Source organism: Podarcis bocagei (genome assembly GCF_964188305.1).
Source record: "Podarcis bocagei genome assembly, chromosome: 1".
Classification (NCBI taxonomy): domain Eukaryota; kingdom Metazoa; phylum Chordata; class Lepidosauria; order Squamata; family Lacertidae; genus Podarcis; species Podarcis bocagei.
The window spans coordinates 70,976,747-71,000,927 of NC_138125.1; the positions used below are offsets into that span (position 1 = coordinate 70,976,747).

Here is a 24,181-nt window from a genome sequence, read left to right on the forward strand (position 1 = left end):
GTACATGTTTTAAAATCCCATACCTTGAAATTCTGGGGACGCGGGTAGCGCCTGTGGACGCGGGTGGCTCTGTGGGTAAAACCTCAGTGCCTAGGACTTGCCGATCGTATGGTCGGCGGTTCGAATCCCCGCGGCGGGGGGAGCTCCCATCTTTCGGTCTCAGCTCCTGCCCACCTAGCAGTTCGAAAGCACTCCTAAGTGCAAGTAGATAAATAGGTACCGCTTTATAGCGGGAAGGTAAATGGCGTTTCTGTGTGCTGCGCTGGTTCAGGCTCGCCAGAGCAGCGATGTCACACTGGCCATGTGACCCGGAAGTGTCTCCGGACAGCGCTGGCCCCTGGCCTCTTAAGTGAGATGGGCGCACAACCCTAGAGTCGGACACGACTGGCCCGTACGGGCAGGGGTACCTTTACCTTTTACCTTGAAATTAGGGACACGGGTGGTGCTGTGGTCTAAACCACTGAACCTCTTGGGCTTGCTGATTGGAAGGTTGGCAGTTCGAATCCCCACAATGGGGTGAGCTCCCGTTGCTCTGTCCCAGCTCCTGCCAACTTAGCAGTTTGAAAGCATGCCAATGCAAGTAGATAAATAGGTACCGCTGTGGCGGGAAGGTAAACGGTGTTTCCATGTGCTCTGATTTCTGTCACTGTGTCCCGTTGCACTGTCTGTGGACAAACACCAGCTCCCTCAGCCTGAAAGCGAGATGAGTGCCGCAACCCCATAGTCGCCTTTGACTGGACTTAACCATCCAGGGGTCCTTTACCTTTACCTTACCTTTACCTTGAAATTATGCAAATGGAACCCAGTGTTAGCCTGTGTGCAATGTGTGTTTTACCATAACAAATTAGCAAAGGTCATTTTAATGTAAGAGGCCTGTGGCACCATAAAGGCAAATATATATTGTGGCATATAAGGTGCCGAAAGCTTTTTGCTCGCTTATTCTTGACATCATTCATAGATTTTAAAGATGCACATGTCTTTCAGCTTTTCCTCATGTTAGCTGTACTTGGACATTCTTCACTCCCATGTTCATCAAGTCATGCAAAGTAGCCCAACCCCAACATGCTTCTCTCAGTGTTTGTACATATAGCACTCTCCTGTGACATCACTCAACAAAGGCATGGTGCCCTGCTCATTATCTATTGCAGATTTAATTGTCTGCTTACTTAAAACTGGAAAATGAGAACTAACCACTCAGAATAACTATTCATTGTTGTGTATAACTTTAATGCAGCTATATCCCCAGCGCTTAGCCCTAATGTTTCACCTGCTGCCTCTCGGAGCAACTCTTTCACTCTTCCAAGTCCAACAGGTAAAATTAATGTTGCATGTTCAAATTATATACATATTAGTTGAGCAGCCATAGATGTTTGGTCATTATAAGATCTCGTAATATTCCCCGCCCCCCATCCCCCTGAAATGGTAAGCTAGAAATCTTGCTGGGCAAATGAATAGGGAATGTTTTACAGCAAAATGTGATGAAAGTATGAGAAGAAGCTTGATGAGATTTAAGCTGTATCTAGTCCAGCACCCAACAGTGTTCAGACAGATGTTTCTAGGAATCCAAAAAGCAGGGTGTGAAGAGCCCTTTGTCAGCCACCTACCCACTCACCTGCCCACCAAGAGAGTCTTTCTTTTTGCCCCCAGGTGCAAACCTGACAGGTTTTAGAGCTGGCCATATGGCCCCATGGCACCTCCCACTTCTAAGGTGGTATTGTTCTGTTAAAAGATTTTTGGCTGTCCTTTAAGACAATGTCCACTCTATCCTATATGAAACAGTTAGATTTTACCTGCCTTATAATAAGTCAGCAGGGTAGAGACAGTATGAGCTCTCATGGAAGGAAATTCCATGGCAAGGTGGACAATGCTGTATGCCCTGTTGACTCCTCCACACCCTCTAGGCTTATTAAACCTAGCAGAGGTTTTATTGGTATTTTTAATGTATATTTTTGTAAACCGCTTATAGGGTTTAATGATTAAATGGTATATAAATCCTGTTAGGCTGCAATGGGTAAGTCTTCTCATAAGAAGGAATCCACAGCAGAACCTGATTAGACATTTTTGAAGTACTGGAGAGGCTCATATGGGCTGACACCTTCTACGAAGCAGTAGTGATTATAGCAGAAGTCCTATAAGCTAGGGGTATGTTGAATTGTTCAGGACTTTTGTTAACAGGAATAGCACTCTTTTCTGCCTGTAGTAGCCATATGGCCATTGAGTTTAGAGCTAACTATGACATGTTACAGTATGCGGTGGAAGTTTCATCACCTGTTTTTCATATTGTAGGTTCTGATATATGCGCATCTGCTTTGGGTTCAGTACCTCCACTGCAGGTAAGAATGCTCTAATGCTGACTATTGTTGATCACTGCATACAATCAATCAGGATAACAACACATTACGTGTGTGTGTGTTTTGGGGGGCTTTATCAATGGGAGAACATGTGCTTAACCGGTACTGCATCCCCATATTGTCTCCTAAAAATCATCTCATCACTTTTGGGCCTGAATCTTCCACTGGCTCAGTGTAAATGTTTCTTGAATAAGGACTTTTATTTGTGCAATGCTGACTTGTAACAGCTTCTACTGCTTCTGCTGTTGTGAGCTTAGCATGTCATCTGAGCCAAACTGCAAACATAAGACCAAAACTTGGTTGCAGCTAATGGTTTGTCTGGAGTAAGCCAAACAATGAGCTCAGGATTGAACAACATGCTACACCAAACTATGGCTTAGCTCAGAGCAGAGAGGCAGCGGGAGAACAAAAGAAAGGAGTGCAGGGGCCACAGTCTCTCCAGGAACCTGCTTAGTTGCACATTTGCACTAATCTATAGTTTGGCCTAGTGTTATGTGTAAACAAACTCATGATACTATTTCTTTGATTATTTTTAATTTTTAGAATGCCACAAAAGGATTGACTGATCGAAATGAGAATGATCAAAGAAAACTTTCTCAGGAAAAACCAGTTACACACACAACTGCTTTGGAAAACCCAAAGAAGTTGACGGAACAAAAGGAAAACTTTGATCCACATAAACCTATGGATAATCTACCCAGATCCTGTACTTCAGGTTATGACACTGGCAGAGTATCTCTAAATACCAGCCCAAGCACCTGTGAAAACAAACTTCAGAAACTAATCCCTAAAAAAACAAAAGAAAATGATTCTCCTTTCCAAGGCCATTTACAAGGACCAGGGATATTTACCATGGACCCAAAGTTAAAGGGATCAGTAGCACCATTACCGAAGGATTCAAAAGTTTCTTGTAAAACAGAACTTAATACACCTGGTTCCCATCCTCCTCTATTACGAGCTGTGTCGTGGGATCACGCAGAACCTGGTAATATAGAAAAGGTACCTTTTAAATGTCCATCTGAAGATGATAGACACTTTGCCATTAACAATAAACCCAACAACATATCGACTAAACAGTCAGCCTTCAAAGACCTCCAAATACAAGTTCAACCAGTAAGAATGCAGAAATTGACAAAGCTCAGAGAGGTGAGTTTCTATAAATTAGCAGGATTTTATTTTAGTCTTTTGTTGTTGTGTGATATAACAGGATTGGGCTTTGATAAAATAAGACTGGAACCTTGCATTCTGAAGTATTGGGAAATGAAGAATTGTTTTCTAATTCATTACACCAAGGGCCACATTTCAAAGGTAGAATAAGGTGAGTCAGGGCTTACCATATTGCTGTGCTTCTAGTTAAGCAAAAGTTGAGGTCTTTAGGAAAGAGTCAGCAGCAGAAAGTGAGCATCTCTATCTCTTGATCATTAGAAACACCTACCACCCACAATCTCTTGTCTCAAAAACTTTGACATTACTTCCTTTTCAGTAAGCTTATCTACTGGATTGTGAGAGCTAGGCACTTATTTTTTTTATGGGGAAGAAGCACAGAGATCCTTTGAACATTGTCACCACAGTTTATGGACCTCCTTTTAGGCACATATAAAAAGTAACATAGTGTCAAAGCTGCCCGAGATCCCAGCTCACAAAGGACCAATGCCGGTTCGTTGTTATATACAAAAGTCTTTATTGAAGTTCAGTTTCGCTTTCACAGCCGCAGTGTGCAGCTCTACGTCTGAAACTCTAGACCGCCGAAGCTCCGTCTGAGTCTCCTCCCCCCAGACACCAGTTTAAGACTCTAGCCTTGCTCCACCTCTTCCTTTGCTCTTTCCTTCTCTGGCTCCGCCTGTCAGCTGGGGTCTTGCCCTTCCTAGACTCTTCTGACGCTGAGTCCCCTGAGTCTTCCCCCTGCCTCCGGTGGGCTTTAGGACCTGGTTCCCAATCCGGGTTTTCTGCTGTCCCACGCGCCTGTACATTCGAACTTGGCGCGCGCACCCAGCCGGCAACCTTCCTCCTGACCATTACACTGCTCCTGTCACTGCTTCCCCCTTCGGGGAGGCTAGCTGGACCTGACCTCCCCTCCGTTCCCCCACTCTCCAATAGAGGCGTGGTCAGCCCTGACTCATCTTCTCTCCCTGCTGGAGGAGATGCTGGCCCTGACACATGGGACTCGTCCCCCCCACTATGCTCTGGTGGGGAAGCTGGTCCTGATCTCCCGCTGCTGCTTTGGGAGTCCCCGCTGGCCCCCTGTTTCTGGTGCGTCCCCCCTGGGACCCCCCTTGCCCTGGCCATCGGCGCCTCCTTCTGGGAATCTTCTGATTCGCTGGAGAAGCTCATGGAATCTCTCAGGTCACTGCCATACTCCCCTACACTGCCCTCAGATTCTTCCCCTTCGCTCTCCATTTCCTCTCTCCCCTGTGCCTCTGTTCCTGAGTCCCTGACACATAGGATCCCTGTCGGATATGACCTGTAAGTAAGAGGACACCGTGACTGAATATTTTGATTATCAGTTGGATTGAGGGGGTGCTGTTCCTGTGGATTTATTTTTAATTTTGGTAAATTCATTTATTAAAATGTGTTCCAACTCTACACCAGAATTACATATCTAAATTGACACATTCTTTTTCCTGTATAATTAGCTTTTCAACTGTGCAGCTTTGATGTTAAATTAGAAAGCAGTCTTTTGCCTTTTAGTGAAACAAAAGCTTACTGCTTAAAGGTGATTGTAAAATACAGTGCAGAGGTACTTCGGTCTCTAATAAAGTATGCAAAATGTAAACAGGAAGAGGCTGATGAACTGTCCTGTCATCTTTCAAAGTAGTATTTAGGAATTAAATAAGCTACTTTTGGTCTCTTAGGAGATTTCTTCACATCCAGAAAAACCTTTCCTTCCTGAAGCTATATCAACAAATCATCTTAAACATTGCTTCAAGTGTTTCTGCTGTTCATGTACTTCCTTTTCTTTTTTGTCCTGTTTCTTGCTGCTTTCAACACTTCTTTCACAGGACAAGACACATCACATCACATTGTTATCTGCAGGCCTCAAGACAACTGGTTACTTCTGTGTAGCTCAAATGGTCTACACACTTAAAGGGGAAAAGAAATTCAGGCAGAACTGTGACTAGAGAGCTAAAAGTCCATTTTGGGGCCTATGCTCTGGCAGCAAAGAAGCAATAGTTTTCCTGACTCTGATACAATGTTGGCAGTTTATTAACTGGATCAAATGAAATAGAGTAGAGAAGAAGAGAAGTCTGTTTCCAGCAAGAAACTCTCTCATAGGATTTAGAAATATATTTTTAAAAGTTTTATTTTCATAAAATGTGTTTATTTTCACCAGGAGATAAGATATAGTTTATATAAGCACAAGTAATTATACAGTATTCAGTATTCCTTGGCATACACCAGATTCTACAGCAGTGCATCACAAAAGTCTTCAAATTCTCAATGAGCGTAGATTCTTGGTTTTCTCAAATCTTGCCAAGCACTTTTTGGAACCACTCATCTGTTGTTGAGTAATTGATGATAATAAAATGGAAGTCGTGTTGGGTGGAATCTATACACATATAAAAACTGTCCTGAAAATGCTTTTTTTTTTAAAGCGTTGTTAAAAAATACATTAAATTTTCCATAAGACTCGCCATCCCCATCTAGTGTCACATTTTATATTGCACTTAAAACACACTTTTAAGACGTTTTGTTTGCAGCTGTATAGCGGAGTCCTTGGTCAGCATTTCATCTATCTAGAGTTTAACCTCTAATGGATAGGGTTTCACTCCTCTAAAGGGATAGGTTTCAGTTTTGTCCAGGCAGGTAGTTTTTTTTTTTTTGCATGAGCCAAGGATGGTAAACTTGCTATAACTCCCTCTGGACGTGGGGGAAAAGCTTGGCTACAGTGATCGGCACTCCTGGTAACTTCCAGCCTAGATTACAGTAATATGTTGCATGTGGAACTGCCTCTAAAGTTAGTTTAGAACATGGCCACTAGGCTGCTGTCTAGGACCATGAATAAATTTCACCAGTTCAGAGTGCTCACTTTTAAGGCTCTGTGCTGCTTAGGACCAGAGCATCTGGAGGACTGTATCCTCCCAACATAAGCCTGCCCATACACTCAGGCCATCATCTCCAAGTGCCCTCACTATTTGAGGTGAGGTGGGTAGTGATTGAATGTAAAGCTCTTTTGGTTGTGGTACCCTTTTATCAGGTGTGCTTGCCTGGTATAGTGGTACCTTGGTTTAAGAACAGCTTAGTTTATGAACAACTTGGATTAAGAACGCTGCAAACCCGAAGTAGGTGTTTTGGTTTGTGAACTTTGCCTTGGAAGCGGAACATGTTCCGCTTCCTGTTGAGTGTGTTCCATTTGTCAGTTGAGTCCCCCACTGCTATGGGAAAGCACACCTTGGTTTAAGAACGCTTTGGTTTCAGAACGGACTTCCGGAACGGATTAAGTTAGTAAACCAAGGTACCACTGTATTGGGTTGGATCCCTATACTTAGTCATACTTATGATAGATCCATTAAGATCAATGGGACTAAAGTTAACTTCAATCCCATTTGAGTAATTACTCTAAGCATGACTAAGTCTAAATGCATTGTTTCTAGATTTGGTGACTGGAAATTTGTTATGCGAAAGGATGCAATGTACCGTATTTTTCGCCCTATAAGACGCACTTTTTCCCCTCCAAAAATGAAGGGGAAATCTGGGTGCGTCCTATGGGGCGAATGCAGGCTTTCGCTGAAGCCTGGAGAGCGAGAGGGGTCCGTGCGCACCGACCCCTCTCGCTCTCCAGGCTTCAGGAAGCTATCCCAAGTCTTGCAAGCCCGGCGGGATGTCCCACGGGCTCGCAAGGCTTGCGGGCAGCAGCCTGCACCCAAAAGCTGGGGACAGCGGGGAGGCGCAGAGCCATCCCGCTATTCCCCGACCTGATCTGGAGGCTGGGGGTGGGAGAAGCAAGCCTGCTTCTCCCCCCCACCAGCCCCACAAGCTCGGGGGATAACGGGCCAAGCTGTCCCTGAAGGCAGAAGAGGGAGACGGAGCACTCCATCTCCCTCTTCTAGCTTGGGATGGTTGCGCAAAGCCTCTGCTGGGCAGCGCAGTGCGCTGCCCCACAGAGGCTTGGGAGGCTGTCCCTGAAGGCAGAAGAGGGAGACGGAGCGCTCCGTCTCCCTCTTCTAGCTTGGGGATGGCTGCGCAAACCTGGGGGGAAATCAAATTTTTTCCTTTGATTTCCCCCCTCAAAAAATAGGTGCGTCCTATGGGCCGGTGCGTCCTATAGGGCGAAAAATACGGTAAATTTATTGGTGACATGTTGCAAAACCCAACGACTTGATTACTACCATCTTTGCCAATGTACTATATAATTATATCACTGAGCTTGTTATTTCTTGTGAAGAATTAATGCAGTTCTTTCCTACCTAATCAGGAGCACATATTGATGCGGAATCAAAATTTAATTGGACTTAAGCTCCCTGACCTAAGCGAAGCTGCTGAACAGGAGAGAGGTGAAATATGATAAAATTTGATGGGAAATGTACTTGTGATTAGGAGGGAGGAGGCCACAACAGTGGGTTTTTTTTTTAACAGACTGAGGCCTCTTGCTAGAATACACCACTGAAGACCACACCATATGTGACTTCTTGTGTGGGTATGGGAGCAAAAAGAGCACATTGTTGCATGTGGAAATTATTGCATCCATCACAATGGATCCCATTTAGTACAATGTGCTTGTAATCTCTGCCTTTTTGAAGTCAGTAAAACTATTGTCAACAGACACTGGCAATATAAGTTGTATCCCAGTTGCCACTTTCCAGACAGAGGAAAGTTGGTTCCACTTAATTATTGATAAGACAGTATTGAAATGCTAGGTGACAGTCATATTGAATAGCTGGATTTTACCTTCAGCCAGTAGTGCCTTTGCTGAATTTTCTGATTAGCCCTATTCCCATACTGGTTTCCTATGGCAGAATGTGGACTATACCTTTTCTTCATCCCCTTCAAACATTAGGCCAGGGGCAGATCTTGGGGTCTCAAATTTCAATGACACCCTGTGCAATGCCAAAATTTGGTGCCCCCTCACTCCATTGTAAATCATAGTTTCTGTGCCCCCTGTGGCATCGCTAAGGCTCCATGCCCAAATCAACCAAAACAGTCGTGCTCCCCTAAATCCACCTCTGATTAGGCCCACCAGAGTACGAAGTTTAGTAATGTGTTAAACTACTTTAGCTCATGATGCATTACTGAAGCAATAGAATAGTAGTAGCAATTGTAGAAGAAGTGGTGGTGTTGGCAATAATGATAATGATAATAACTTTTTTAAAGTTCTGAACTCTTCTTCAGGGTCTTCACCAGTGCCTTTCTCAGCAGAGGAGGAAGAGGCGAAAAGTAGATGTGAGGTGATGCCCAACATTCCTGACACGCTTCTTCGAAAACTCCGCGTGCACACCTCTCTTCCAGGAAGGTAAACCACTCTGTGCTGATACTCACACTGTCACCCAAATGCTTTGTGGAAGAGATACTTAAGTGCATTAGATTCAAAAAGACAAAGTGTAGGTGTTCTCCCTCCATTTATGCCTACTACATGGTGTAGTAGTTAGTGCCTGGACTACAGTGGTGGATATTCAAATCCCAAGTAAGCTCTGAAACTCCAGTTGCGCTCTCCCAGCCTGACCTACTTCACAGGATTGTTGTAATGATAAAATGTGGGGAAAGTTACATAACCCACCCTGAGTTCGTCTAAGGAAAGTGGGATGGAGATCTAACAAATAAGAAAACGTCTATGCATTTGAATTAGTATTATCTAAATTGTAATGCAAAGTTGTAATCAGAAACTAACTAAAGCTATACTTTACTTAGGATAGGTTATTTAGGATACCTTCTCTTGGGAATGAGTTCATGTGCTTTTATATGTTTTGTAGCAAGGAAAACTTAAGCAGAAATTATACTTGGTCAAGAAGCTCAAAATATAAATGACCTTACATTATGACTGTATGCTTACTGAGTCTTTGTGGCCAAATTAAGGAAATTATATTTCCTCTTCACTTCAGTCTTTGTAAGAAACGAGACCACAGTATATTAGGCCTGCCAACTTCTTCAGAATTGTGTTATCTTTTACACCAATACAGGAAGTGAAGCAGCCTTTGTGGTGTTTATATAGCACAATGCTGTGACAATAAATTAACATTATAAAAACATTACCTTGGATCTTGAGAGTCTAATAATTTTGCATTTGCCAAGGAACATACAGCACACTTAGGACCAAAGTAGACCTGCATTTAATACATGGTAGGCAGCTGCATATCTTGTTTTTCCTTATCTAAGTACAGTAGTAGGGAAGCCTGATGCTCACTGTGAAGTGAGGCTTATTCCCCTGCCATTCTGATCTCACTGGGGAAGTAATCACCCAATGCCCCGGAGCTAGGGCCATAGGAACATCCACCATATGCACCAGTGGTGTCTCTATGATTCCTAAGGACATTTTTTCTGCGCTGGCAAACTTTATAACTTAGTTTCCCGTTTTATTGCAGCTCTCCTCCGCTTACTGAGAGAGAGGTTGAGGTAAGTCACCTTTTTTTTTTTAATTGTAAAATGCTTGAAGGCTCTTTGTCATCATATTTTGTGTGCAACATACTACCAAGCAACATTTTGTAGATAACCTTTCCATGGCTCCCTTCAAGACATTATTCGAAGAAAATCTAATCCAAACTGGAGTCAGAAGGGTCATTATTTTTAACAACAAACATAAAAATTCCATTTTAAAAATCAGCAAAATGGACAAAACTAGAATAAGGAGCAGAGCCAGCAGTCTTAATCAAGGCTATCCCAATTAGGGGATAAGATAGTCTTCAATAAGACAGCCTTCATTAAATATCAGAAGTCACTATAGAGGGGTCTGGTGAACCTCTGGCAGTAGCTGGGCCTCTTTGAAAGACCTTGGAGGGCAGGCAGAATCATGGATCATAATCTCATGAATTGTTGATGGTTACCACTATTTATTTATCTGCAACATTTCTGTACCACTTAATTATTCGTATTTCTAAGTGGTATCTATAAAAAAGATCCATAGAAAATAAGACAATAAAACAACAACAATTTATCATAAAGCCAAACTGGTATTCACTGGTATTCACTGCTGTTCTTCCTACCATGTTGTCATAGAAATGGTGTCTGGATAAGTCAGAGAGCAATTTTTAAAAGCTGTAGGAAGTAGCAAGGAAAGTTAATGTTCTTCTTGGAGTGCCATTCTTCTCCATTTGCTTTGCTGTTCTAGGTTCTTGGCATCCATCAAGGAGCCCCATATAAATTATGTTATGTTATGTAAAAGGTTTTATGTCTGTGTTGATAATTTTACTGTCTGCTGTTTCTAACGCCCGCTTTTATTAATTTATAATGAATATTTCCTACTATAAAATAAACTGCTTAGAGATATATTTTTTATTTAAGTGATAGTTAAATCTTGCTAAATAAATAATGAATTTAGAAGTTATAGTTGTGGTCAGGAGTAAAAGGACTGAACTGATATGTTACTACTGCAAGCACTGATTTCACATTGGTCAGTGTAATGCCTGTGGTCTCAGTACAGCCTTGGACTGTGTGAAATGAATGTGCTTGCCTGCGAAGTAACTTCAACCTAGTCTTCCAAGCTGGAGAATATGAATCGAGGTGGATTTGACACTTCTCTTTGTGGAAATTAATTCCTACTAGTGTATGGAACAGGCCTCCCATGGGAGATTTTGGACTTTCCTTCCTTGGAGGTTTTTAAGCAGAGATTGGATCGCCATCTGTCATGGATGCTTTAGCTGAGATTCCCGCATTGCAGGGGGTTGGACTATAGGACCCTTCAGGTCCCTTCCAGCCCTACAATTCTATGATTCCATGAGTCAACTTTATGCAAAAACAATTTCCCCCTTTTATACATGGATATGACTGGTAAACAGAATTCAACGAGGCCTTTCTTTTCCCTCCCTCAACAGAATGTGTTTGTACAACTTTCATTGGCTTTCAGAAATGATAGTTATACATTGGAATCAAGAATTAACCAGGCTGAGAGGGAGAGGAATCTTGCTGAGGAGAACACAGAGAAGGAACTGGATCATTTTAAAGTTGCTATTACGGTAAGAGGACCATGGTGAACATTCACTGCAGTTTACGCTGTGAATTTGGTAGGTATTTTGAAGGCTGCTGCCAAATATGTCCCCAAATCCTATGTTCTCATTAACTGTTCAGTACTCATATTGATGACCAGCCAACTTAAATCTCTAAAATAATAATAATAATAATAATAATAATTTATTATTTGTACCCCGCCCATCTGGCTGGGCCTCCCCAGCCACTCTGGGCGGCTTCCACAGAAACCAAAAAACACTAAGATATCATACATTAAAAGCTTCCCTGAATAGGGCCGCCTTAAGATGTTTTCTGAATGTCAGGTAGTTGTCCATCACCTTGACATCCGATGGGAGGGCATTCCACAGGGCGGGCGCCACCACCGAAAAGGCCCTCTGCCTGGTTCCCTGTAGCTTCGCTTCTCGCAATGAGGGAACCGCCAGAAGGCCCTCGGCGCTGGACCTCAGTGTCCGGGCAGAACGATGGGGGTGGAGACGCTCCTTCAGGTATACTGGGCCGAAGCCGTTTAGGGCTTTAAAGGTCAACACCAACACTTTGAATTGTGCTCGGAAACGTACTGGGAGCCAATGTAGGTCTTTCAAGACCGGTGTTATGTGGTCTCGGCGGCCGCCCCCAGTCACCAGTCTAGCTGCCGCATTCTGGATTAGCTGTAGTTTCCGAGTCACCTTCAAAGGTAGCCCCACGTAGAGCGCATTGCAGTAGTCCAAGCGGGAGATAACTAGAGCATGCACCACTCTGGCCAGACAGTCAGCGGGCAGGTAGGGTCTCAGCCTGCGTACCAGGTGGAGTTGGTAGACAGCTGCCCTGGATACAGAATTGACCTGTGCCTCCATGGACAGCTGTGAGTCCAAAATGACTCCCAGGCTACGCACCTGGTCCTTCAGGGGCACAGTTACCCCATTCAGGACCAGGGAGTCCTCCACACCTGCCCGCCTCCTGTCCCCCAAAAACAGTACTTCTGTCTTGTCAGGATTCAACTTCAATCCATTAGCCGCCATCCATCCTCCAACCGCCTCCAGGCACTCACACAGGACCTTCACCGCCTTCACTGGTTCTGATTTGAAAGAAAGGTAGAGCTGGGTATCATCTGCATATTGATGGACACCCAGTCCAAACCCCCTGATGATCTCTCCCAGCGGCTTCATATAGATGTTAAAAAGCATGGGGGAGAGGACGGAACCCTGAGGCACCCCACAAGTGAGGGCCCAAGGGTCTGAACACTCATCCCCCACCACCACTTTCTGAACACGGCCCAGGAGAAAGGAGCGAAACCACTGTATAACAGTGCCCCCAGCTCCCAACCCCTCTAGACGGTCCAGAAGGATGTTATGGTCGATTGTATCAAAGGCCGCTGAGAGATCCAGCAGAACTAGGAAACAACTCTCACCTTTGTCCCTAGCTCGCCGGAGATCATCAACCAGTGCGCCCAAGGCAGTTTCAGTCCCATGATGAGGCCTGAACCCTGATTGGAAGGGATCCAAATGGTCCGCATCCTCCAGGCGTGCCTGGAGTTGTTCAGCAACCACACGCTCAATCACCTTGCCCAAGAATGGAAGATTTGAGACTGGGCGATAGTTGGCCATACTGGCCGGGTCTAAAGATGGCCACATTTCAATTCTGTGCCATAATCTAGAATTTCTTGTTCTGCGGTAGGTTGATTTTTGCAGTAGGTGGAACTGAATGTTGCAAAAATAATGTACTCTTGGAACTGCAGCCATATCTTGGTTATCAAACAGCTTAGTTGTCGAACAAATTGGCTCCCAAACACCGTAAACCCGGAAGTAAGTGTTCTGGTTTGCGAACGTTTTTTGGAATCTGAATTTCCGACTTGGCTTCTGCTTGTGTGCAGGAACCTCCTGCAGCCAATCAGAAGCCGCACCATGGTTTTCGAATGGTTTCGGGAGTTGAACAGACTCTCAGAACGGATTAAGTTCGAGAACCAAGGTACCACTGTGCTTTTTTAACAAAACAAAAGAAGCATATTGTTTATGAGTGGTGTAATAGGTGTAAAATACCAGACAGGGGGGGGGGCTGCCTTGTGGCCCTCCATAAGTTGTTGGACTCCAACTCCCATCAGCCCCAGCCATCAGTAGCAGTCCAACAGTTTCTGGAGGGTCACAGGTTATCCACCTCTGCTTCACAGTAAGTTAGTTAGAAGCATACACTGTCGCAAATTCTTCGTGGCACTTTAGCAGAAATGCTCAGAGTTCCAGGTTCTTCAGTGCAGTATTATTTATTGTGAGCTATATATACAAATATCTACAGAAGCAGTCCATACAGTCAGACAGAGTACCTGGCTGCACCTTAAGGCAAATAGGAAGACTCTTTCTCTCTGACCACACTCCTCTACACCACCACCTTATCGCTGGACAGGTTTCCCTTTTAAACCGATGACAGCCAATCAACTGTCAGCACATTACTGCTGAGTCACTCTGACCCAGCACCTCCATAGAAAGTATTGCAGGCTGATTGGATCAGCCTGTTGCATCAGCTAGCAAACTCAAGCCTGCGGACTTAGTATCTTACACAGCATTCTGTGATCCCAACATACACTTCTAAGTCAGATTGTTCTACAGAGTTCAGACTCAAGGTCCCTATGTCATGGAGCTCAGATCTCTTCTTCAGTCTCCTTTTCTGTACTCACCATTCCTTCTACCTTGGGTTTCAATGCTGTTTGAGAGGGGAAAGCAGTGTATGTGCTAGATGAAAGCAGCAGAATTCTGCTACATAGTTTACCATTTATTGCAGAGAAGTTTGGCATCATGATTGCATATGTTGTGTATGCATCAATCCTGCAGTATTTCCTAGAGTTCCCATCCTAAACATGGAGGAGGTAGTTGCTGTTCTTTACTATTTATGTTCCTGGGCAGGGAACTGCTGAATACTTGACATCATACAGTGAAGAATGTGTAATCTCATGCCTAAAAAATGCCCTAAGTAAATGCACCTAAAGATAGAGGAAGCAAGGAGGGAGGAATTTCTGCAGGAAGTCCATAAATCTCTTTATAATTGTTTATGTATACATCTTTTATACTGGTATCTTCCAGAGGAAGAGTGGGCAAAGCAATTCTTATTTGTTCATGCGTTTCTTTCTCAGGTAAAAACTTATTCAAACATGAAATATTTGCAGCCCAATCCAAGCATGTTTGCTTGGGAGTGGAACCCATTGGGCTTGGTGTGTCTGGGATTGCAGACTTAGCTACAATGGAAGCTGCACTCCTGCGCATGCTTGCCTGTGGATGAGCTCCACTGGACATTGTAGGGCTGAAATATGGATAGATAAGTATGTGATTGTGCTGCAAAATAGATGTAGTAGAGACTGATGTCGTGGTACGATGCCAATTCACACATTTTCACAGTATGGGAATTACTCTTGTCGGGAATTGCATGAAATAAGTTGCTTTTCTAAAACAATTTGCAGTATGTGTGCTTCCACTGGCATCAAAGTGCAATGTCATCTAAGAAGTATGCTTCCTTTCTGGTACTGGACTTTTCACCCACACTGACTTCTTTCCTCCCATTCAGCCTGAAAATTGTTTGGCTTCTCATTTAAATGGGAAGTCTGATGTGTAAATCTCGTGTTTATCAATCAAGGGCTATGTTTCTTGGATGTATATCTGAAGCTGACTCATGTTCAGGAGCGCAGCACTTTTAGAGTTGGATGTACTATACTGAAACTAGGGTTGTTATACATCTGGAATTTCCTGGACATAGCTGGTATTCAGCCCTTGTAAACAGCGTCCTGGCGGAAATTGCTGAAATGTCAGGACGCATGGCAACCCTAGTTTCGGACATATGGCAGCCCATGTCGGTAGTGTAGATGTTGGCAAATTTTATTTAAAAAATAGCTCCACAACTCATTTTTTATTTTTAAGATTTTGCAAAAACAACTCAACATCTTTGGGCAAAACTAAAAACACTCATCAACAACTTTTGTGTCCAGATTTTCACTTCTTAAAATGTGGCAACCCTACTGAAACTCACGCAGCAGGATTCACTTTCTGTATCTCCAATTTCCAATAGTAGAAAATTGCTGTTCTACTTGTTGAACTGCTTCTTCCATGAGGTGAGGAACACTGCCACAGCCCTATTTGTTTTGTGATAGAAATACTCTTATCCAGGGGTCTGCAACCCGCGGCTCCGGAGCCGCATGTGGCTCTTTTACACCTTTGCCGTGGCTCTGGGGCAGATACTAGCGAGGGGAGGAGGCGCATTGTGCGCCCCGACACTCCCCACTGTGGCGGGCGCTGTACTGGCTGTGACGTCGCATGGGGGTGGTGCATGCATTAGTCACGCACCGTCCCGACATCACCTTCCCGCTCGCTGTCAGATCGCGGCTCCGGAGATATATTTGTTTTAAATGTTGCAATGGTTTTGCGGCTCCCAGTGTTTTTTTCTTCGGAAATGGGTCCAAGTGGCTCTTTTTGTCATAAAGGTTGCAGACCCCTGCTCTTATCAATGGAAAAATGTAGAAAGAGCCCACTGCTGGACCTAACCAAGTATCAAACTTTGAAAAAGGAGAGGTTGGAGGTGATTACAATGTAGCAGAAGCCCTAGTTTTCTTACTTTCTAATTTGCTTATCACAATCATCATTCTACCTCTGGTTAACCAGATAAACTAAACTGTAGGCCTGTATGCACATGATTTTGATGGACTGCATCTCAAATGCAAAATCAGTCATTAGATTCGCCAAGAAGGGTAGCACAATGAAGAAACTGAAGATGAGCTAATTGAGGATTGTAATGTTTACAAGATTTTCCATTGGAATTTTAAAGCCCCATTGAAGGATTATCTGTGCTTTTAAATAAAAGTAAAAATGAACAAATCTTTGCTTGCAGTCAACTTTTTATTACTCTTCATTGTTTAGAGAACTGTGAGATTAACAAAGCACAAATAGTATATTGCCTTAACCAACAAACAATTTGTAGATCATAATAAACTTTTTATCTTACAAGGGCAAAAACCCACTCTTTAAAGCTGAAACACAACAAATGGCAATTCAGGTTTTCAGTGGATTGTCCTTTTCTCCGATTCAGCTTTAAAGAGTGGGTTTTCATGAGGATAGCTCTGGAGCAAAAAAAGAGAGTGCTTGGACAGAGAGCTTTAAAGGATGGACTATGCCTGGAAAGCACAGAGGAAAGGTGAGTGTGGGTAAGCCCTTGTTTCATGATAGCATGAAGTTTGATTCTTTGTAGTCAAGAGGTGTAATGATATCTAGAATATAAGATCTTGATTTGATATCTGTAGTGGAATTTCAAGCCTTGTTTAGGTTTTGGAAACTGTAAGTAGCTGTACAATAGAGGGACCTTTTTATGTTTGTTGTGCAAGAACTTTCTGTAGTTTTAATGGACCCAAGGGACAACAAAGGTGGACAACTCTTGAACTGTAAAACCACAATGACTTCATTTGCTATACATGCTCCTTGATTTGATACATTAGTTCATGCTCTCGCTTCAGTCTTCAGCTGCCTTGTGGCATCATTCTGAGCACAGAGACATGTATCAGAGATTGTTGGAGGACATGGCAGTGCTGCATCGTTTAGCCTCTAGATTATCTAGTCGAGCAGAAATGGTTGGAGCTGTTCGCCAGGTAAGACTCTTGGAATCAAATACCCTGCATCAGTTCCGACTTCACTACTTGAAAAAATAAAGTTTTGTAGGAAGCGTTGGCTATAGTCAGGAGAGACAAACATGGTCCTAAAGCAGAGTTAGAAATCTCATACCCTAAGGCTGCATGTGGCCCTCCGGGCCCGCCTCTCTGGCCCTTGGGACTCTCCCTGGGCCACACACCCTCTTCTTGTGGAACAGCCTTCACTGACCTCCACACCTGCTTGAGATGCTTTTCTCTGGCTGGAATGGGTTATCAAACTGTGACCATGCCTCTTGCTTGCCTGGACAGAGGATAGAGAGAGGTCCATTGAAGTCTGACCAACTGCAACTCCCTAAGGTTTCAGGCAGATATTTTGTGAGACTTTCTAAAGATCCTTTTAATTGCAGATGCCAAAGACTGAACAAAGGACTTTCTATGTGCATAGCATATCCTTTACCACTAAGCTGTGGGTCTCTGCCCTCTGGCTCTCTAAAACCATCGTTTCAAAAGCTAGCTGAAGATCAGGAATTGGAGCTGAAGTGTAGGTGGCAAGGCAAGACACAGTGATAGCAGCAAGAACCTTTATGGAACTCACAGAACTGGCCAACAGGGACAAAGCAACTGCTTATATACATTTCTGAAAGCCTGGGCCACTCCCACTACCAGCGTGATTGGCTGTCTAAACTTCCAAGCTGCAAATCATGACTAAGAGTTTAAGGGCCAATGGCAGAGGCCCAAATCTTGAAATGTTCTGTGATTGGATATCATGTATTGAATCAGAACACAGGGGCTCAGAATTCTTAGTCCAGACTCAAGCTCAGGCAAACATAGACCACTGAATACATAACAGGAGCCACTTAGGAAATTATTGCTAGAGGTGTGTCTGTGCAGTTTCCTCAGGAATTTCCCTTTAAACTGATCTCAAGCCATACTTCCAAATTACTACTTTGGTTCAGGAGTTTGCTCTACCCGGAGGCGGCCCAATGAGAGGGAGTTAGGTCATAGGAAATAATGCCCCAATGAGGTGGGGTATCCTGACATCCTGCAGAGGAGCCCATAGGGCAAGGTAACAAAGTAGGTTGGTTGCTTGGAGCACCAAAAATAGTTCCCTTGAGTTCTATCTCTAGTCACTTCTTCCTAGGTAAAGTTAGGACCACACCTCTGCCTTTGTACTGTAGCCAGATAATATGATGGTGTTGTATTTCCATATTTATTTGAGTCTAATGCATCATTCAAAATCTTAAAACAAAAAAAAAATGCTGGAGAATGTAAATGTGTCATCAAATCTAATGCACACCTTAATTTTTGCAGCATAATTTGGCCAAAAAGGGTGAGCATTAGATTCCGGCATTCTTCTAGCTTGAGATGATGTCATGCATTTCTTGTTGAAAACATACTTCTGTGCGATGCTTGATCTCCTCCTTGCAGGAGAAGCGCATGTCAAAGGCCACTGAAGTTATGATGCAGTATGTGGAGAACTTGAAGAGAACATATGAAAAAGATCACGCTGAGCTCATGGAGTATAAGAAACTCGCCAATCAAAATTCTAGCAGAAGTTATGGCTCACCTGGTAAAATAGTCTCTTCTTCCCCACCACACAATATTTTAAAGCATGTCTTTATTGCTGTGAACTTATAGTTGACTACTCTCAAATCTACATAGATATAAAAGCAGATTATCAAGGTATTTGACCCAATTGCACTTGTAACAAAAAAAGACATACGTCCTAGTCTTAGATAATATACTGTTTTGCTTTAAAAGCACATTTGTTTCAATATAAAAAATTTCTTACTATTTTAGTGCTGGCAATGCATGTCTGTTTTCAAACACTAATTCTTATTCTTACTTTTGTTGGCTTTGTTTTACTATGGTACAGAAGATGGTGTGCCCCGTACATCAAGATCCATGTCTCTTTCTGTTGGAAAGGTACTCTTCCAAGTTTTAAAAAGCTTTAGTTTAATAAGTGTTTTTTTTAAAAAAAAAATCCCAGCGACTTAGATTCTCCATGTGCTCCAAACAACTTGCTCATTTTTCTTTCTTTTTTTCAAGCACTTCCAAAATATTTTTCCCCAGCTTGAAACGTAACTTTCAGGAAACCAGTTCACATATAAAAGCTGCTGTTGCAGTAGAAAGTCAACAGGGAGGCAAATAGCAGTAGAAGTCAGGATTTTCTGAGGAGAACTGGCATAAAGCTTGAATCAGAATTGGGACCCGGCATGACTGCTTTTCTTTCAAAACAAAAGCTTCTTCTTCTTGTTGTTGTTGTTGTTTAAAAAAGGATGTGGAGCATAATATGTAGTTTGGCCTTTAGAAATCTATCAAACTAAGGTTACAGTCATAGACACACTTACTGGGGAGCAAGTCCTACTGAATGGAATGTAACTTGCGTCTGAGTAAACACACATAGGCTTGTGCCATGCACCACATGCAAACTTTGGTGTTTCAGGCTTCTTAGGATTTAATGCTGCAGGGTTCCTTATTGTAACTGGCATACAACTGGTATGCAAATGGGCATACTACAAAACTACAGTAACAATTCTTTATTAGTTATCTACATTAGAATAGAATTAGGGTGAAATTCAGTTATATCCACACACTTGCACAGTGGGACTTACAGTTTCTCTCCTTCCCTGCTCCAGCCCCCTGCGTGTCCCAAAATCTGCTCCAGAGGGTATCCCCCAACCCTTCAGAGCAGATCTTTTTGAGCACGTGGGATTTGCAGGGGGAAGGAGGGGAAGGGAAAGCTCAGCTGCATAAGTGGCTGCTCGTTCACACTCATTTTTATTTATTTATTTTTAAAAACATTTTGTTTTCAAATTTTATAATCACAATATTTTATAGGTTCAATACAGTACTTTCCCAAAGATACAATATAGACTCACTCCACCACTGCCTCTCCCCTGGATTTCAGTTTTCTATTTTCTGCCCCCCTGATCTCTTGCAGCTTATTTTATTTCTCCAAACTCTTTGTTTCCCCTCTTATTCATCCTAATTTCCAATTATATGCTTTCATAAATGTTATTTCAAACATGCTACCATTTTAATATATTTACAGTGGTCTTTTAAATAGTCTATAAACTTCTTCAATTCCTGTTCAAACTTTTTCTCATCGTGTTCTCTGATCTTCGCAGTCATCTTTGCCATTTCGGCATAGTCCATCATCTTAGTTATTCATTCCTCTTTTGTTGGTATCTTCTCTTTTTTCCACTTCTGGGCAAGCAACATTTATGCGGCTGTTGTTGCATACATGAATAGCTCTTTTAAGTCCCTTGGAATTTCATCCCTTGTTAATCCAAGTAAAAAGGTTTCTGGGTTTTTTGACAAAAGTTATCTTAAACATTTTTTTCAATTCATTGTATATCATTTCCCAGAAGTCTTTTACTTTTCTACAGGACCCACACTGATAGATTTAACCCCTTAGGCTCAAACCATGAATAAAGGTCACTCCTGAAAGAACCCATGGTTTTGTCCTTTTTTACTCCTTTCCCCTAATCTGCCTGATATGCAGCCTATGAAAGTAGAACTTGGAGTCACTTATGTAATGAAATATTTATTATTATTATTATAGATGCCTAGAAGACGAGTCAGTGTTGCTGTTGTTTCAAAATTTGAGCTCCCTGGCCAGTCACCTACTGCATCGCCCATACCTTTGATGCCATCCCTGGTAAGGTTTTTCAAATTTCTAACATTCTAGAGAAACCAAAGCTTTAAAGAAAAACCTTCGCACACAGGTGTGACTGTGCTACATTTTATAAATCTGAGGCTATTTGATACAACAGTCATATAAATGAAAAAGATAGATTCGCATCAGAAGTAAACTATGTTGATACACAGACAGAGGTGAGAAATATACCGTTAAACAGAGATAGGGAACCTGCGGCCTTCCAGATGTTGTTTGACTACAACTCCCATCCATCACTATTAACTATCATGGCTGTGGCTGATGGAAGTTGGAGTCCAACAAACATCTGAAGGGCTGTAGGCTTCCTGTCCCTTCTATAGAGGAGGTATTTAGAGATGTTCTGAACAATATTAGGCTTCCTGTACGCAGGAAAACACCTAATTTATGTTTGGGGACCGTTCACATTTTTATGTATGTATGTTGAATACACCTTCATGTAAGAAATACAGTTGTGTTGTTTGCTGCTTGAATGAAATTGAATGGACATCTTTATCCACAGTCTGAGTCGTCAAATGGAAGAAGCAATCTGACATCAACTCCCGTCTTATCAGCGCTTATAGAGAAGTGAGTTAACAAATATTTACTATATTGAGAATTGTAGAGCAGATAATTCCTGCTGTCATAAAAAGAGCTTTTTTCCTTAAAGAGTTTAAGTTGATGGAATAAGATCAATATTTTGCCAATGAAGGTAGATACAGTACTTTAAATATCTTGCCCATCTGCATTATTTATACCTGTTAAAAAAAGTTAACAGACATTGTCCATGCTATAACCTGGCAGTTACGTCTCTCAAAAAGTTATCTGTACCCATCCCAGAATAATGTGTATTATAAAAGGTTAATCCAATGTTAGTTGTACTCAGGGTAGACCTATTGAAGTTAATTGACATGACTAACTTGAGTCCATTCTGTTCTGAGTAGAACTTAGATAGAGACAACCTAAAGTCATATCATGCTGAATGAAGGCTTTTAAACATGAGAATAACAAATGCCCAGCCCAGCCATTGTTTCAGGTTTTATCAAAAGATTTTTCTTAAGAACACAGGATGTGCTTGTGTTTTGGAACTCCATGCATGAACGTACTTCCTAGAAAGTTTACTGTATATTGGCAGCTTTTCTCACAGGGCAGAGCACTTGCCTTCAGGAAATACAGCACATTTGAAGGAAATGTCTTGCTGACATTTCAGAATTATGATTAGTGATTTGTTGAAGGGTCCAAGATGATGCTGTGTTTATGTAAAGTATCTAGCTTTTCCACAGCAATGAGAATTTCAGTGGAGTTTTTCCAGGATCATTTTTTTTTAGAGGTGAGAGAATTCCTGGAGTTGTATAATATGCCTACAAAATCTCTCTTCCCAGCTAAGCAGCAATCAGAAAGCAGCAGTGCCCAAGACAGGACTGCAGTTCTCTGACATCACCAAGGCAAATCCCCCAAGTTGTTCTTGCATGGCCTCTGCCTCCATAGCAGACAGGGAAGCTTAGCATCAAGCTGCAACCCTTTCCTTTGGGACAATGCCTTCTGTTTCCGTCTTTTGAATTTTATTAGAATCTACGTATATTGTCTGGCTGTCCAAACCAGCCAAGCAGGTCTGAAAGAACACCTCATGTTATTAAAGCTGACCCAAAACAACCTGCTGACTGAAGGTGACAGTGCTGTTACTCTATTTGTTGTAGAACTAACTTAGCCAGAATGTGCACTCAGTTTTGCAATAGGGGCTCCAGAGCGTGTGAACATGGTAAATACCAAAACAGAGAAGATGAAATAGAATTGCTTAGTCAAAAGTTACGAATGGAAAAGGGATTTCAGAGGGGAAGCACAGAGCACACAACAGCTCTGAAGGTGTGTACACATAATGGCACTTTACCATTTCAAGTAATTTCAAGGGAGTGCGACATAAAATAAAAAGGGATGAGGAAGGAAGAGGAAAATTCAAGGCAATCGCTCTTTCATAATACCCTACAGGGTTATATTGGGAAACTGCAGGAGGCAATTCTGGGAAGGGAGGAGTCAAATGGCAGCTTGACCCACTGAGCTTTGTGGTATGTAATATTCCCACTAAAAGACCAACTAGGGCTGGATCAAGTGTTCAGCCCAGCTGTATTTATAAGGCTTTGCACTGTGTGGACACCAAAGACCCTCCCAAAGATCAAGAGACCCATAAGCATTCTGGTGGGGGTACATAATATTAGATGAGATAATAAAGTTATCTGTGTTTAATTTTAAATTTACTAGTGGAAAATCAAATGGGGACCCTGAGAGTGAACCACCTCCTTCAGCACCGGTACAGAGTGCCTTGGAAGAGATCAGCCCAGAGATAAAAGCCAAAATAGAAGAAGAGGCTTATAACAAAGGGTGAGTATGTGTGCATTCTGAATTCTTAAAGAGGGAGGCTACATTACGGGCAATTTATTTTAATTATTAGCTAGTGCAGATGTGTATGGGTTCCTCTTGCTTTCATGAATTTTATAGGCTGCTATGCAAATAAATGATTTGCAGAAATGTAGAATCTTTCTAATAATAATAAACAATAATAAATTTTTATTTGTATCCCACCCTCTCCTGCTGGAGCTGGGCTCAGAGCAGCTAACATCATATTAATAACACAATATACATAAAAATAAGCAATCAATCGATTAAAATGCATCCCAAAATTAATTCAAATAAATTAAAATTAAACTAAACAAATGGCAGTCCTCAGGTTAAATTGAAAGCAGTTAATACTTGCCAGGAACAACTGTTTCCACTGATATTATAAGAATCTGTGAGCGGGCTGGAAAACCTCCTTCATGCTTGTCCTTATACTGCAAATATGGGATTTCCAAAACAGAACAAATTAACACACACACACACACACACACACAAAATTCAGTGAGATGATAGTCACATTTCATTCCTTTGTTTTCTCATCAGTTTCCATTGCCTTAGCAGTTGTGCATCTACATTTAAGCAAAAACAGAAGGGCACCATGTATTCAGAAGGCTAATAACAATTCAGTTGAGAAAAAGAATTAAAACAAAACTGTAACCAAATAAGCATGATTCATATCACAAATTATGTCTAGTGATTCACTGAAAGTCATTGGGCTCATATATCTGAGTAACAGAGCCAGTTCCAAAGTAGGAGCTTTGTTGTTGGTGAGACAACTAGAACCCTGAGGTAATGTACGTGTGTGTGTGTGTGTGTGTGTGTGTGTGTGTGTGTGTGTGTTTAGCATATAAACCAATAAGACATAATGTCTGTTAATTTTAAATATATACAACCTCTGTTCATGTTTAGAATTCCATAACAAGTAGGAAGGTCAGAATTCCCCATTTAGAATGTGTCTACAAACACAGTGGTTTATTATGTAACTTGGCTCCTGCCTCTGTACCACTAGGACTGTTAGCCCAGGAAAGAGACTGAATACTTCTGCTAGCAAATACAAAGTAGCTTCCCATGGTCTTT

General features: G+C 42.2%; 1 protein-coding gene across 3 annotated transcripts in view; it reads left to right on the forward strand.

Annotated features, from left to right (window-relative positions):
- The window catches only part of IRAG1 (inositol 1,4,5-triphosphate receptor associated 1), a 94,343-nt gene that overhangs the window by 64,272 nt on the left and 5,890 nt on the right, over positions 1-24,181 (forward strand). The window contains exons 22-34 of one of the 3 annotated variants that reach the window (XM_081196545.1): positions 1,235-1,312; positions 2,287-2,333; positions 2,895-3,497; positions 7,765-7,843; positions 8,661-8,799; positions 9,866-9,896; positions 11,312-11,452; positions 16,924-17,055; positions 18,484-18,625; positions 18,932-18,981; positions 20,624-20,719; positions 21,237-21,301; positions 22,970-23,089. In XM_081196545.1, the coding sequence (XP_081052671.1) occupies positions 1,235-1,312; positions 2,287-2,333; positions 2,895-3,497; positions 7,765-7,843; positions 8,661-8,799; positions 9,866-9,896; positions 11,312-11,452; positions 16,924-17,055; positions 18,484-18,625; positions 18,932-18,981; positions 20,624-20,719; positions 21,237-21,301; positions 22,970-23,089 (1,723 nt within the window). Of the gene's footprint in view, positions 1-1,234; positions 1,313-2,286; positions 2,334-2,894; positions 3,498-7,764; positions 7,844-8,660; positions 8,800-9,865; positions 9,897-11,311; positions 11,453-16,923; positions 17,056-18,483; positions 18,626-18,931; positions 18,982-20,623; positions 20,720-21,236; positions 21,302-22,966; positions 23,090-24,181 lie in introns of all 3 variants that reach the window. The other 2 variants (XM_081196547.1, XM_081196546.1) reach the window with 2 other exon arrangements.